This window comes from Topomyia yanbarensis, chromosome 2 (assembly GCF_030247195.1).
Source record: "Topomyia yanbarensis strain Yona2022 chromosome 2, ASM3024719v1, whole genome shotgun sequence".
In the NCBI taxonomy this organism is placed as follows: Eukaryota; Metazoa; Arthropoda; class Insecta; order Diptera; family Culicidae; genus Topomyia; species Topomyia yanbarensis.
The window spans coordinates 370,711,057-370,727,536 of NC_080671.1; the positions used below are offsets into that span (position 1 = coordinate 370,711,057).

General features: G+C 35.9%; 1 protein-coding gene across 2 annotated transcripts in view; it reads left to right on the forward strand.

Annotated features, from left to right (window-relative positions):
• The first annotated feature begins 224 nt into the window (after window positions 1-224).
• Window positions 225-16,480, forward strand: part of LOC131684515 (cytochrome P450 4C1-like) — a 54,330-nt gene continuing 38,074 nt past the window's right edge. For both annotated transcript variants that reach the window (XM_058967469.1, XM_058967467.1), the window contains exon 1: window positions 225-916. In XM_058967469.1, the coding sequence (XP_058823452.1) occupies window positions 303-916 (614 nt within the window). In that variant the 5' untranslated portion in view covers window positions 225-302. The remainder of the gene's footprint in view (window positions 917-16,480) is intronic.

The window sequence follows — 16,480 nt, forward strand, 5'->3', positions numbered from 1 at the left end:
TTCCCCTTCGCGTTCCTCTAAAATGTGACGCGCTGCAATGTTCAGCTGCATTCGCAATGCTTGTGTTGAGGTTAATTAGAGATGAGAACTGGTAGATTTACCTTCGATAGATGATACCTATTTAATGCAATAAGATATTCAATGATAAAAATAAATCTCCCGTCACCACCGGTTTTGCTGTCTTTCTCAATTGCCGCTGCAGCGAGAGGTTATAAAATCATTGGATTGATTTTGTTTTTTTCAGAAGCATCTCACAGTTTTACGAATACTATCTGCTATTAAACGTGTGCCATAAACGAAACATGTTTGCTGTTTTGTTCACATTGCTAGTGGTTGTGGCCATTTCTTACTACTATCGATTCCGACGGTCGCGCAGACGATTGTATGAATTGGCGGCCAAACTTCCGGGACCGTTCGATTTACCATTGATCGGTAGCATCCACGTAGCCTTCCGAAGAGACCCATCGGAAATGTTGGACTATTTGGTTCAACACTTGCACAACTTAACGACGCCGTTGCGGGCCTGGCTGGGACCATTTCTCTTTATTGTCATAGATCAACCGGAGCATCTAGCTATCGTCCTGAACTCGCAGGACTGCATCAAACGAGCAAGTGTGTACAAATTTGTAGGACTTGAGAAGGGAGTGTTCAATGCAGCGCCGGATCTGTGGAGAAAACTTCGGAAGCAGCTCAATCCTTCGTTTGCCGTCCCCGCCTTGAAAAGCTTTGTGCCAACATTTAACGAAAAAGCTGACTTACTGGTGAAGAATTTGGAGTGCATGGTCGGAGAGAAACCATTCGATATCTTGTATCAGGCGAGTGAATATATGCTCGCGACAAGTGCGATCAATTCGCTGGGATTGGATATGGACGATGACAGTAATTACAAGCAACGCTATTTGAAGAACGCTGAACAGTGAGTACCCGATCAAATTATCATAACAGGGATATATCAGAACCATATCTGCCGTTGTCACTTGTTATAAATTTTTGTTATTTTAAATACTGTACACAACTTTTTACGAAAAATATCATTTAATATAATTCTGTAATTTCTTTATGATCGATAATTAGTCGCTATAAAAAATACGCTCTTCAAAAACGTGAAATAAGGCAGCCAACTCTATTTACTGTCATTAGATGGTGATCAATGTAACTAAATTCATTTTTGTATTTGATGTTCTTTATCAAGTTCACGAAAACAAAAAGACTAGGTAGTTCAATGTACCCCTAACTACAGTCAGCAACTCTATTTTTTTCGTTGCGTTTTATCGAGTTATTTTATAACGAAACAAATTTTTTTTTGGATAAACCTAAAATTGGTCATAGTAACCCGAAAAAGCCTCAATAAATATTTCTAGCCATCTAGCAGATATATTGAATTTTTCTTTTTCAATTTTCCTCAAATTAACCATGGTCCCAAAGCAATAACACCTGCTGTTAGTCAATTTTCTTCAATTACTCAAATCAGTAGGCCGCGGATTTTCGATGTCTTCGGGAGATCAACTATATCGCCTATTTATTGATGTAGATGACTCTGTTTTATATTCTTCTTAATGTAAATTAACAATGAGATATGGCCTTTTGAAGTAAACATTCCAACTTGTATTAATTTTTTTAGTTTTCACATTATATTTAACGTTTGGTAGACAACCCAATTTGCATATTTTTTCAGTGCACCATATAAATAACACCTTTTGTGCATTATATTTATGTAATTAAATGGTCAGGTTTTCCTTTAAAAACCGCGGCACGTATAAACTATCTAAATAGTCAATGGACAAACATGGATTCACGCTTGAAGTCTGGTAGAAAACCCATCTATGACCGTATACCACGTCCAAACCGTTATAAATTTCGATTCCGTCAATGAAATATTTTCAAACTTGCAGGAGATATACTTGATTACTATATCTTTCGAATGCCATGTACTAAATAAGTAGACAAAAAAAATTTGTTTGTAGAGATAGGACCAAACCCGTGGGTGTTTGCTGGTAGCCTTATGAAACGTGTCATAAAACTTCAAATTGCAATTTCTCTCGAATCCCTCGATGGATCATTTTGAAATTCACTAAGAAGATGCTTGGATACTGTATCTTTCGAATGCCGTATGACAAATTTATAGTCATTTTTTGTTAATAACGGTTTTAGGAACACCGTGAACCGGTACAATCGAAATACCTTAGAGGTTAAAAATCAATTGAAATTGACATCAAATTACTTCGACTTGAAGCACAGGCGGCCTATCAAAGATTCTTTGAATTGCACTTTGAATTATTCCGGAAATCCAGAGTTCCACGCATATTTCAGAATTAAAGTCACGTCAGTGTTTCTATGATGACTGTGTGAAGTTTAGCCATTATGCCACATTAATTGTCTGGCAAATGGGAAAGGACACGTAGCTTTACACCTAACATAACTTAACTATTCAATGATGTGTAGACGAAAGAGGCAGATTCTCTTCCCGGTTTTATTACGACGGCTGGAGCAATGTTGGCAAACGGCTGACCGAGGGGCGCATGTATAGCGAAAACATAGGGTGTATCCCACATCCCACTCCTTCTCTAAAAAAACTGCTCGGTTCCCTATTCAGATTATTTTCTGAAAAGTGGCAACCACTGGAATAGTTTATTTAAATGCACATTCCACGTGTAACGGCTACTTCGCTGCATACGCTTTAAAGTTCCTATTTTCAGGAAAGTTTATCTGACCGGTCGTAAGGAAATTTTTTTAAGATATCAATGAACCTTTCATCGTTCAAGCGTCAATGTAAGTTAATGAAACTGTACATTCTAAGCTTAAAAACCAAGGCTTTTCTGCCTTATAACTTTAGGGCTTTGACCATTAAATGCATATTGTTGCTACTTGGCAACATACCGAATTTTGTAAGCCTGAGCTAGAGGTATATATTATATCTATCCCGAAAAATGAGTACCAAGAGCAGTAAAAATCATGCAGTCAAGCGGTCAATAGAAAAATATAATTACCAAGGAATAAAAAAGTAACGAATTTGATCCTCCTCGCTGTATTTACAGAGCAGAACTTGTGATATTAATCTTGCGCGGCAAACCACACACGGTAAAAAATTTTTTACCCCTTTTATGTATTCAAATTGCCCATTTTCGGAAGTTATTCGAGCTGTCAAAAAATGGGTATTTTTTTGTTTCTAACAATGAGTACTTTTTATCCATTTCACAACTACTCGATGAGGTAATGTCAATGGGTATATTGATCTTGATAATGGGTGAAAAATCCTTAAGCATTATTTCAAGCGAGTTAACCTGCAAACTAAGGATCGTAGTGGAACCTGCAAATTATCGCCCTGCATCGGAGTCCGTGGCGGAAACGGAACATTTCGGCAATGCTCCGAAAACAACGTTATTTTTTATTATTACGTTTATTTGACACGGCTCATAGCGGTAGCTTAACGGAGCCGTGGATCTTTTATGTGTTTACAATATGTAAAAAATAAAAAAAAACAAATATTACTGATTGTCCGTTGGATCTCGGGCGCGCAACTTTTTATTGCGAGCGGAGACCTTCTTTCGCGGCTCGCCTACTGCGTCATGGGGACCATTTAATTCTCTCCTGTCCTCCACATCAAGGTCATCATCGTTAAAAGTGTCGTGGTGCTCGCGACCAGATGTTCTTTCCTGCTTCTTGCACTTACGGGTGATCAATGTAAATCCGTCGTCATTGCTATTATCTTCATCGCCGATGTGGCTTACAGTGGTTTCTGGGGTGCTGGATGCTGCTTTGACAGTTGTCAATATGGACTGAACAGCTGCCACAAATTTGGAAACCGTTTCTGGTTCAGGTATTGGTATTGAAAACTCTTTTTTGGGTTGGTTTACCGTTGATTCGTTGGCAATCGGTAGAGATGCATTCTCCTCTGTATCTTCCGCGCAAGGTTGTCCGGGGTGTGCTGTTTGATTACAATACTTGCACGTGGGAGTTTGCCCCTCATGGGTGCATAACGTAGTTTGATTAATAGTGGCTTCGTGGGTTTTGAGTTTTATAGTTAAGTGGGAGGGGATAGGTCTTTCGATTCGCATCCTCACGACAAGAACACCGTTAGGTGTACCCGGGAAGAAATTTCTCCATGTATCACGTGTAACTGATTCTACTTCGCCGTATTGCGACATGTATTTTGCGATTACATCAGGAGGGGTACGTGGTGATAGGTCATGTAACTTTACATCTACATAATCTTTTTCTATATACACGGGAATCTTGATTCCAACTTTATCACTTTGAGCCACATGCTTTAAGTTGTTCTGCAAAACGAAACGTTCGGCTTGTGCTAACGTGTTGAATGATATGAGTACGACATTACGAAGATGATGATACTGTAGATACATAACCTCCTTGAGCTTAAGCTGCATCTTCACCTTCAGCAGGTATTCCACTTCACGAAAACTCAATCTTATTGAAGAGAATTTAAAGTCAACGACCGCTGCGTTGGGTCGGAGCAGAGATTTTTCGTCAACTTTACTCATGATGGCAAGAATAAATTAAAAGTTTCCTTTGTTCTCGAGACAATGCACACTAGATCGAGAGGTTGCTAGTTTTTGTTCACTTGGTGACTTGGTTCGAAAGTAGACTGAGAAAACAACGTTGTTTAGACTACTGAGGATGTTGAAAATATGCGCCAGCTCGGCATTTTTAGAGCAGCCAAACGATCCAGCCATCAAAAATATATCTTTCGGTTTTATTTTGTTAAGTAGTTTTAGAATAGGATTTCTATCTCGATTCCTATACTTTTATAAGGAAACAATAATGTGAAATGATTGTTATTGTCTTTATTTTATGTTTTTTTTACATTTCTTATAAAAGAAATGTATAGAATTCGCTCAAACTTTCAAGATTTTTTCCGAGGCCCGGAGGGCCGAGTCTTATATACCAATCGACTCAGCTCGACGATTTGGGACAATGTCTGTGTGTGTGTGTGTGTGTGTGTGTGTGTGTGTGTCTGTGTGTGTGTATGTAACGGACAAATTCTCATTCGTGTTTCTCAGCAATGGCTGAACCGATCTTATCCAAACCAATTTCAAATGAAAGAACTAAAAAACAGTATGAACGCTATTAATTTGTTTTTGATTCTGATGTTTAGTTTCCAAGATATGAATGTTTGAATGTGTAAAAATGGCGTTTTTTGCAGTTTTTTTAAATTATCTGCCGAAATTGACAACATAGATTAACACTTTATATGTTTTTAGACAGCTTCAACGAATACCTTTCAAACAAGCTATAGATTGTTGAAATCGGACCATTATCAAAAGAGATATTTAACATTGAATGCGGACGAAAGATTTTTATCATTTCCCATTGCCAGAAATATGACCAAAAACATGTAATCTATTATTAACGCCAAAACGGCTTATTTTAGGTCAATAGTATCTTCGGAGAATTTAATGGAGGCAATACGCCCTTTCTTTTGGTATTGTGCTTTTACTGATTAATCTCCCTATGAGTGAGATATTATCACAAATTTTCTTGGAAGTGGTTATATCGAAATGATGCCTTCAGCAAATTTGTAGCTCTTACTTTTGCGAATAACTTTACTGAAGACATAAAATATCTATTTTGAATACTTTAAAAGTTATGGCTTGTTGTTTGTGGATTACCTTTTGTCGCCCATTTATTGTTCAATATAGTAATAATCCATTGAAATAAGCCAAACATTATTACGATAAAAAGAATTTTGTATTTCATTTTTCTATCTACAACCGCTAGAAATAATCACCGAACACTTCCAAGTTGTCTGGAAGGAACTTGATACCTTATCAGTGCAAAAATGTTCATTTGTACGAACCGTCTGACTGCAATTTTTCTAACTTATAACCAACGGATCGATCGGAAACATATCGGACAATGAAAGTGAAGTAAATAACTCCAAGCAACGGCGTAGCCAAGAGAAGGTTTTGGGGTTTAACAACTTCCCTCCCTACCACACCCAAAAAATATATTGGATTTCAATTGAAAATTTATTGATGCAGACTGATTTAATTCAGTATTACAATAACAATTATCTGATCCGTACATTGGTAACCTGTTGTTGAAAACATCATGAGGACTTTTGATAAATTGTCAGAATGGGGTCCTGATATGTAATTGATCTATTGGTCTTGATTTCACAGTTGCCTAATATCATCAATATCAAATTCCTGCCTGAAATCATTCCAATAGAAAATTCCAGAGTTCTGTAATCAATCATAATCCTCAGATTTCTTTTCAAATTGAGCTCGCTTTTGTAGAGATGTACTGTAATGAGGGTCTTTATTTAATAGAAAGCGAAGTAAAAATTGATTTAATGTCTATGAAACATTTGCTAAAAATGTTTTTGCCTTTCTCATTCACTCTAAAATTCGTCAATCTAATCCCGACCGGGAGGGCCGAGTGTCATATGCCAATCGACTCAGTTCGTCGAGATAGGAGAATGTATGTGTGTATGTATGCATGTGTGTGTATGTGTGTATGTGGAAAAAAATATGACCTCTGTTAATCAGAGATGGCTGGATCGATTTGCACAAAGTTAGTCTCAAATGAAAGGTACAACCTTCCCATCGGCTGCAATTGATTTTTTATTGATTGGACTTCCGGTTCCGGAGTTAGGAGTTGAAGAGTGCAATCACACAGCAAATTCCCATATAAACTGAAATGAAAAATTTTCAAAATCAAATTTGTATTTTTGATGCCAAATGACTTTATAATGCATGAACCATTGAGATTTGATATAAACTCGAAAAAATAATGTTTGAAAAAAATTTATTTTTTGGACTTTTTTGCCTTTCTCATATAGAAAGGTTATGCAATCACTCTAAAAATCGTCAATCATACCGGCCCGGAGGGAGTATGCAGTGAGGGGTTACTGTTTTAAAATTAAAACTAGTTTAAAATTTCTTAACAAGTTGAAAATTTTCGGCAGGACCCGGACCTCCCGGATCTTACTATGTGATACTGAAACATCGCTTGAAACCAGCGGCGGTCAAGTGATGTTTCAGTATCACATAGTATCTCAAGATCGTGGCTGTCGATCCATTGTATGTATGTGCAAATCGTACTGAACATGTAATATTCATTTCCACCATTGTATTGAACATAACCAGCCATGGAATCGTAGTCTGGACAAATGAGAAAAGCCCAATTGCACCACTAGGTGGATCAAAATAGGTTTTTATTTTGGGAATGCGTCGAGTTGAGACGAAAACGTAATATGATTAATAACGAGGATAACACTTTCCGAATGTAGAGCGAAATTTTTGAAAAATGACGATTTCCATTCGACTCTAGCAGGTCCTGGTCGATTTTGATGAGAATTTGATTTTTGTTGTATGACCAATTATATGTATAGGTCAAATGTTCCAAAACAATAATTTAAGGTCAAGATAGCATCATTTTGAAACCGCCAATTTCGGAGGTTTAGTATCTTCGATGAGTTTTACAAACGAACAGCGCATCATTTGATAAAGTAATTTTGACGGTATATCGTTCAAGAAGTATTTATGGTGAATTTTCTCAGGTTAATATTCATGACTACAATAAAGTCTCAACAAATTTGCTAAAGACACGAACTCTGTTACTATTGTCTGAAAAATTAATTCTGCATAATTTTAAAACTTCAAAAATTACGGTTTCGGAATTATGCCGTTTGGATAGTAAGATCGATTTTCACCAAACTCCCACAAATTGTTAAATTGGTATTGTAAAAAAACGTAAGGGCGATACTTCAATGCTGATAGGTTGGACCGAAAAATTAACCAACGCCAAAGGGACTATATTCTATATATACTATCATTTTGTCAATTTCAATAGCAAACACAAATTTTAATTTAATAATTTCAAATACTTTATGAAGTTTTGGGTTTCGATCACTGAATCATGCAATCTAGGATGTAAAAACACAATAGTTCTTAAATAGGAAATAAAACCTCTTTGAATGGTATCACTGCTACTATCGCTTTTTTCAAGAAAAAGCGTTGATTTCTTAGCTCTCAGCCTCTCAGTCGTTGTAAATTTGAGTAAAGTATAAACTTCAAATCGATTAAAAAAAATCGATTTTTTGGCTCAGTACAATATACATAACCCCTTTAGGAAAATTCAGTTTTCCCACCACAATGCATTTATTGAGGAATTTAGATATTTTATTAACAGAGCATTAGCAATAATTCGTTTGTATGTCTATTTTATTGGCCATTTTTTCGCTTTCCCATTGATTTGGTTTTGAGATTTCTAGCACTGATGTTGTCCTATGCTGATTTGAGCGATTCTCTGAGTCCTGCCACTATCCCATGTAGTATGTGTTATCAAAAACATCGCGAAGCATCAAGTTCTAAAAGTTCTCAAACGATATAATATCCGAAGAGAGTGATAAGAGTTATAAGAAATGTCTCATCACACTGTTAGGTGGATTAAAAGCGTTTTTAAATTCAGAAATAATTCTATTGACAGTAGTTTTTCATTCTGGCGCGAATTTCATGAATGGGTATTTTTTACGCATTTTGTTGTAACAGTTCTGCGAAAAATAATGGATGAAACATACCCAGGTTGACGCACAAGGTCTGTACTCATTTATGGGTACAAACGCTTTACCCATTTAATAGGTTATTCCACTTTTATTGAAATGAGTAGTTTTCTACGCATTAATGGGTACTTGATTTTATCAGTGCAGTCGACTCATAGCAGTGAACTTATTGCTTCATAGCAGTGTTTGCTTCATAGCAGTAAACTTATCATGTTATCGAATCTAATGGGAGAGCTAACCACAAGTACCCGATTAGCGGTTAGTTCTGTCCAATCTTGACCCGTTAAGAATGGTATCTGCTCCGTTATCTTTTCACGCACGATCTGCGTCAAGTCGATCAGAGCTTTTTGCAAGACATCCAGTCTAGCGCTCGTGTCATTAACATCTGGATTCGCTCTTCCCAGACTACTAGCATTCCTCTGATCTGTAGAGGCTCGATCACAACAGTGTTAACAGTAGTACTCATACTTCTATTTTCTTTGTTCATCGAGGCCGTACAAGAATGCACGAGTGTAGAGTGTACGATATCAGTCTCCACCAGATATTCGAGACTTCTTGCGACTTTTCTTCATCACTCGAATGGCTTTCTGAAGCTTCCTCACATGAAGCGGAACGATTGTGGAGCTATCGCCTTCATCTCTGTCCTTGGTCGCAATTCTCACGTATTTTCCAGTGTCTTCCATATTAATCCACTGACAAGAAAATAGTGGAAAAAAGATCAGAAACGTCGTGATGATTTTGCACTTAATCTTTCCGACAAGTGTCCCACTTTACGGCAAAGATTTTGCTCATTCCATTGTGTGTCCCACACAACGGCAATTATTTTATGCGGACGTCCTAACTAGCGATGCACAGTGGGACGAGCCCGGACTTAAGTCCATATATGAAGGTTATGCGATATTCTCACTAGTATTTTTCTCGTATCAGCTGATCCATCAGAGACATTTTCGCTAGATTTTAGGTGATTTGAATGCAAAATGAATTTCTGACAGCTTTTTGAAGGGCATAACTCAAGTGTTTTTTGCATTATTTGACCATAGGAACTATATACGGTTTTTCTCGTTTTTCAAAGAAACGGTTGATTTTATGAATTGCATTACTTCACCAAAATTATCCGTGTGATAAAATTACATCGAAATCGCCAAAAATAAGTCACTAGTTGGTTTAGTTAGTGTTTAGATAACTGTTTGTCATGAATTTTTATTGAATTCGAACTTCTAAAGCGATAACAACAACGACGCCCGTAAATGCCCGCGATCACACTATGCTCATTGGAAAGCTTTTCATTTTCTCTTCAAAATGAGCCTATGCTAGTTTTGCGAAAACTTGCGATAAGCAGTCAAAATTTGAAAAAACTGTGAATGGACACGCATGGTTATTACTGATATTTAATTTGAATATTCACTTTATAACTAGAATAATGACACTAATTTATGCACAACTTTCAAATAGCATTTAGAGCATGATCTTTAAGGGTTTTACTAGTGATCAAGAGTAAGGAGCCGAGTGGGAAGTATGGTTTTTAAGTGGTAAAGGAATTAAGAATGTTTAAAATTCAGTAAATATTTTCAACCATCTGAAATGTGTCATAAAATGTTTCATGAACTATTTTTGCTAACTTACGCAATAACTGTTAAATTGTGTGAACACAGTTGAGTTCTAGTCATTTGGTGAGACTATTTTTTTCCGAGTTTGCATAGCACTGATATAGCTTAATGGTATGCGATATTATCCAAATAAAATAAGACCATTTTTAAATGAACCATATACGCAAAAAAAGGATTTTGGATTTATTTTAATTTAAGGTATGAAATAAGCAATCTAAGCAACTTAAAACACACCTGCGAAAACAAAATCGTTAACAATCTTGTTGATTAGTGAATGTAAATCAATATTCCACTAAGACGCTCAAAATGTTTGTTTTGCAAATGAAAAAAAATGTAGTTTTCATACCAAGTAACCCACTAATGAATTAAACGTTCCAAAATTAGACAATCACATCTTATTTGATCCTTAAAAATAATATAATCATTTCTAAAGCCCCATAATGAGATGTCAATCAATTCGTTTCAATACCGAAAATAAATTTCAAAATTACAATTGAAAGAAATCTTTATAAAAGACAATATTTTTACTTTTGAGCCACTCTAATAAGTAGTAAAGTTAATTTCTATTTTCTATAACCAACATAGGAATTCAGCGCACAAAAATGAATTTAAAAAAAATTTGAACCTTCACAACAAAATAATTATTTTTGAGCCACCCTAATGTACAATGAAATTTTTTTGCAAATGTTAATATCAAAAACGATTTAGCACACGAAAATTAATATACACAAATTTTAAGATCGATTTAGAAAAAAAAATATTTTTGAGACACCCTAATGAATAGTGAATGTTCATTTTTGAATGTTTTAATATCGAAAACGAATTCAGCGTACCAAAATTACATAAAAACGTCCTATATGAACCGATAGGGAAAAGTTTGGACTTTAGTCCACCTTTTGTTCTAAGTCGTGCCACTGTGCGATGTATTCTGGTTGCCGTTGAAAATCGAAATAGTGAACTTGCGCCTTTCGATTTTTCTCCTATTTACAGTGTGCGGAACTAAAGCGCAACTGGTGTAGATGATGCGCAAGTTGATTCTCTAACATGTACACAAGATGCGCTTTAGTTGCCCACTCTGCAAATAGGGAAAAAAACGAAAGGCGCACGTCAATTCTTCGATTTTCAACTGCAACCAGAATATACATACTAAATTCATATCGAGCGTCCCGCTCCATCAAAATTTGTTAATATTATACTATCCACTGAAGTGTCCCACTCCATACGCGAGTTGTCATTTATGTGGCTATCCTTTACCACTTCCGACAGCGTCCCACTTCGTAGAGAATGTTTCAATCCTTGATCAAGGATTGATTCATAACCTTGCCTTCAAGCATCCCACTTGTGGCGAAGGCGGTCGTCCGAACCATTGATAGGGTAGACGTGCCCTTATTCATCTCATTAGTCAGTATGTCACACTATTTAGTTGATAACTTGATTTAGAATGACTGGATTGCGCTTAAATAGGTATCATCACCTTTGCTACGTTCCTAAGAAGCAGTACAGTTAAAATGTTTGCCTGGAAAATGTACAATGCTCCCGTTTGAGCGAAGCGAAAAGTCGAGTACAACGTACCCTTATTCATCCTACCATTTGAGCTAATGCGTTGAATAGAGATAGCAGATACTGCTCTAACTAACGTGTCCAAATGGGTGAGATGAATAGAGATGCTAAGATGAATTAGGGAGCAGTTACCCTACGAGGTGTTCCACATCGCAACAGGCTTTGTTGAGAGTAGTCGTCCCGTACTACTTCCACGGTGTCTTTTATTAACAACTTTATGCAAAAAAATTCAGCATCTCTGAAACTTCAGGATATAAAAGAATAGGCTTTCCCCTTTCATTTGAAACCAGAGGTGGGTAAGAAAACCAACCGGTACGTACATACACTGGAATTGTTCTCTAAATCTCAACACGTGTAAACGAGTGACGCACATCGTATTCGGTTTGGATTTCGTTCACACGGTAAACGAACGAAAAACCTCCACCGACTCTCAGTTTATAAAACCAAACCGAGCCACTCAGCATCGTTTACATGTGTGTACGAATTTCAACTTGTGTTGATGTATTCTCAGCAGCGGTTTCGGTTTGGCTTTAGAAAACCGAGCCTGGTTTTTTCTGTACACGGTGCTTCGGTTGAAAGAAGAAGCAGTAAATTCATCTGCAGTGCTGCCGAATAGACAACTGAATTGAGTTCAATTAGTTGTTGAGAGTCAATTGGGTAATATCGAAATGGCTGGTTCTGAGTAGTTGTTAAAAGTTCAACAATTGTTTAAATGGAAATTAAAGAAAACAATGAAATCAGCGATGTCAACAAAATAACAAAAACAACAAAATCAATTAAATTAATGGAATCAAAAAAATTAATTAAATCAATTCTCGACAAACATATGATTACGGCCTAAAAGCCAACTGTCAAAACCCACTTTGAATGGAAATTCCGGACAAACCGTTACACGCCAATCACAGATGTTGGTAGTAAATGAAAGAGAAAAGTTTTCTCTTTCATAAACTGTTGTGAACTGTGTTCGACTAGCAACGGTTTGTCTGGAATTTCCATTCAAAGTGGATTTTGACAGCTGGCTTTTAGGCCGTAATCATATGTTTGTCGAGAATTAAACATGACTTGAATCACTTGAAACTTCACATTAACACTCAATGCATTCAAAGTGGCCTGTATTTATATCGCCAATAGTCGTATCAATGAGATCTAATCCACGTCTGGTTGCGCTGGTTAGGCGATTCTCGAATAATCTCGAGCACACACTCGCATTTTGTATACATATATCCTTATTATTACTGCTACGGCGCATCGTATTGATACATCTATCCTTGCACAGAGGCAATTGCGTGTATGTGTGTGTTATTTACATATGGTAAGCAACTCAGACGCAAGTTGGGGGAAACTCACGATTAGGTTCTTATTTACTGAGTGCTGGTAATACGTATTTCTGTTATTTTTGCTGTTACTGTACATCGTTTTGAAACATCTAGAAGGCTTGATCGCGAACATTCGTGTTTAGAGAAAACTACCACTAAATTATTCAATTACAAAAAAACTTAATTCATTGAGAACAGCAACCAACTAACGATTAGCAAAAACACTTTCATTTTATAGATCACCATTAAAAACTAAGTTTCTTTAAGGAATAAATATTTCCGGCGATACCATGCTTTTAAATGCTAAATCGTCGTGAAAATAACAACATGTTGGGATGCAAAATGATGACGAATAACAATTTTTAATCTCTAATCAAAATTTTCGATATCAAAAATACCCTTGTTTCATGATATTTTTACCATTAAAATGTTATTGAATACCAGCAGTATTGAATATAGCTCGCCATTTCAGATTTTAAATGACGGCAGGCATGAATTTGCGATCTTTTGACATATTTCTTATATTTAAAATGTCCATGTCGCGTGATTCTAGATAACAGAATATCTTGAATATACAGTCACCTTAAATTGATCTGCTATCATAGGTATAAAAATAGAGGAGGCCATTAAATTTCCTTTTACTTTCGATTTTTGGGCAGTTTCCTATACCAAACATACCCATACTGCAAACTTCCTGATGATAAATCATTATGAAAATGTCGCAATATTGAGTTAAGGAACGCCATTCATGACCACGAACATAATTTATTTGAACAGAAATATGTCTGAAGACATTTTTTCAATTACCGAAAAGATACCTTATATTATAAAGAAATTTGTTTAGAATTCTTAATAAAAATACTAGCAGCACTAGCACAGCCGATAAACATCAACCCGAATACACAACCGCAACACAACCGAAGTTTGGTTTCGTTATTCTCGTGTTTCCTTCCCATACTCATGCACCGGTAAACGAAAATCAAAACCAAACCGCGGTGCTGTGTAAACGAAACTCGGTTTGGTTTTCGTGTCTCGTATAAACACAACCAGCGATAAGACCGCACACAATGTAAAGGAAACAAACACTTGTGAAAATTTGGTTTACCGTACCGGTACTCAACCGGTATTTTCCCACCTCTGTTTGAAACCAATATTAAAATAATCCGTCGGGGGGTCTAGAGCAACATTTTTTTTAAGTTTTTTCGTGAAAACATAGATTTTACAATGGAACTAGTTCATATTTCTGTTACTAGATGGTGCCTTAGATATTCGAACAACACTAAAAGTGAGAATCTGATAGATAATTTAATTGTCTATAACTTTGTTAACAACTAAAACCGGTTTGAAATTATCCGGAAAAGTTATATAATATTTTAACGAAGTCTAGGTTAGTTTCACAGAAGACCTGGTGGTTTGTAAGTCAATTCACACGTACTTTTTTTATTCGCCAAATAGTTGTGTTTAGTTGAACAGTGCATTCAGCGGAATTTGAGAGCTTGGAAAGTTTCATCTTTTAGCAGAGGATTATAATTCCAGATTCCACCTGATATAGGGCGCCATTAATATTTTTGGGATGAGAAGTCTAAGATAAGTGTTGACCAAACTAGTATGATATTAATATTCTTTTCCAAGATGGTGAGTGATTCCTCCCGCAAAACAACATTTTCAATGATGTATGCCTTCTTTTTCATTTTTTCGATTGTTCTCGGGAATGATTGATAACTATTCTTGCATGAACCTCCTACTCTGTAAGCATCTTCGTGTAAAATTCACTTATCCTGAAATTCAACCTTTATATTTGAAAAAACTCAATGAAACTTTTAACATCATTGCAATATTTCGCAGATTTCATTGCAATGCTTGGTTAAAAACGCTGATTATCCGTTTTCAAAATTAACTCAATATGACAAACAGTGAACAAAAAACTTTGAGTTTTTGGATCAAGATATTTTTTTTATATATTCGAGGACTTGTGTGTATATAAGGTTTTTCTTGTACTCAAATCATATTTCGTTTTCAAAAGTAATACATTTCGCATAATCTAGGATCAATTTAGTAACGATTTCTCGCATAATTGATAGGAAATGACCGTAAAATCCAACTGCCACAATATACTTTGCGGAGAATAATTTGAATAAATCGCTAACGATAACGCTAACCACTAATTTGGACAGTCACTGCTGTGGTTTGCGTTCAATTAGAAACGGTGTGTCCTAACATATCGTCTTGAACGGAATTATAATAGCTGACTTAAACGATCATAACCTAAATTATGCGACGTATGGTCCTTTCTAAAATTTAAATGAAGGTAAACCCTTGTAATCAAGCAATACCTTCCGATGAATGGTAGTTCCTTCGAACCTATCGGAAAAGATTATAAACTTGAACCAAAAGCACAAATAGTTTTCTGCCTCTGTCAAACATCCTAGTTTTCAAAAGGTCAATTAGAATTGTCAACGAAGAAGTTGTAAAGAATCCCGTCAAATATTTTCATGCCACTAAACCCAATTATTGTTTTGGTAATGAAATAAGTGCGAGAAAATATACCACTAGGCCTCGTGTGGAACTACCTTAGATATAACTTCGTTAAAATCATAAGCAACTTTTCCAGGTGATTTCAGATTAATTTTTAGTTGTCAACAAACTTGTAGACAATTAAATTTTCTATCAAATTCTCACTTCTAGTGTTGTTCCAATGTCTAAAGCACCATCTAAGGACAGAAATATGAACTAGCTTCAGTAGTAAAACCTATATTGTTACGAAAAAACTTAAACCCTAAAAACGAAGAGATACCGAATTGGTCTATTGCGCAAAAAGGTGTGTTTTGAAAGCATCTATAACTTTCTAGAACATCGAGAAACTGTAAAAAATCAAATAAAAAAGTTACAATGAAAAAACACTTTTAAGGGGGTATTCCGACATGTAATTCAATTTCACCCAATAACTTTTTTCGCTTAACAGATAGCCATTTCGCTACTTCAACAAAGTTTCATAAAATAATTTCGTCTACAAACTTTCCATACATGACTATCAATTTTGGCAACAACTTACAAAGTTATTTTTTTTATCTGCGTATATACCACCTTAAATAAAATTTTTCCAACATTATATTAAACTACTTAAAAAATAAAAAAAACCTTTCCGAAGACATCAAAGTGCCATAACCAATAGGTTTGTCGCAAATATCAATGTCCGGCTTTTTTTTTGATTCCGTCCCACTATGCGACGGTTGCAGGTAAAAACAGCATCTAAACTGGCGTGACGCCGGCACGCCGTCGATTTTTACCTGAGATCGGCGGCGCGGCGCACACCTCTAATCTGAACCACCATCCGGAAAGCATATGCATAAACAGAAAACACAAAAAAAGATTCCATATACGAAGAGAGTTTTAAATTAATAACTTCTTTTAACAAAGAGGGATTGACCAACCAACCGTCGACAAAGTTGTAGACAATTAAATTAACGTTGTTA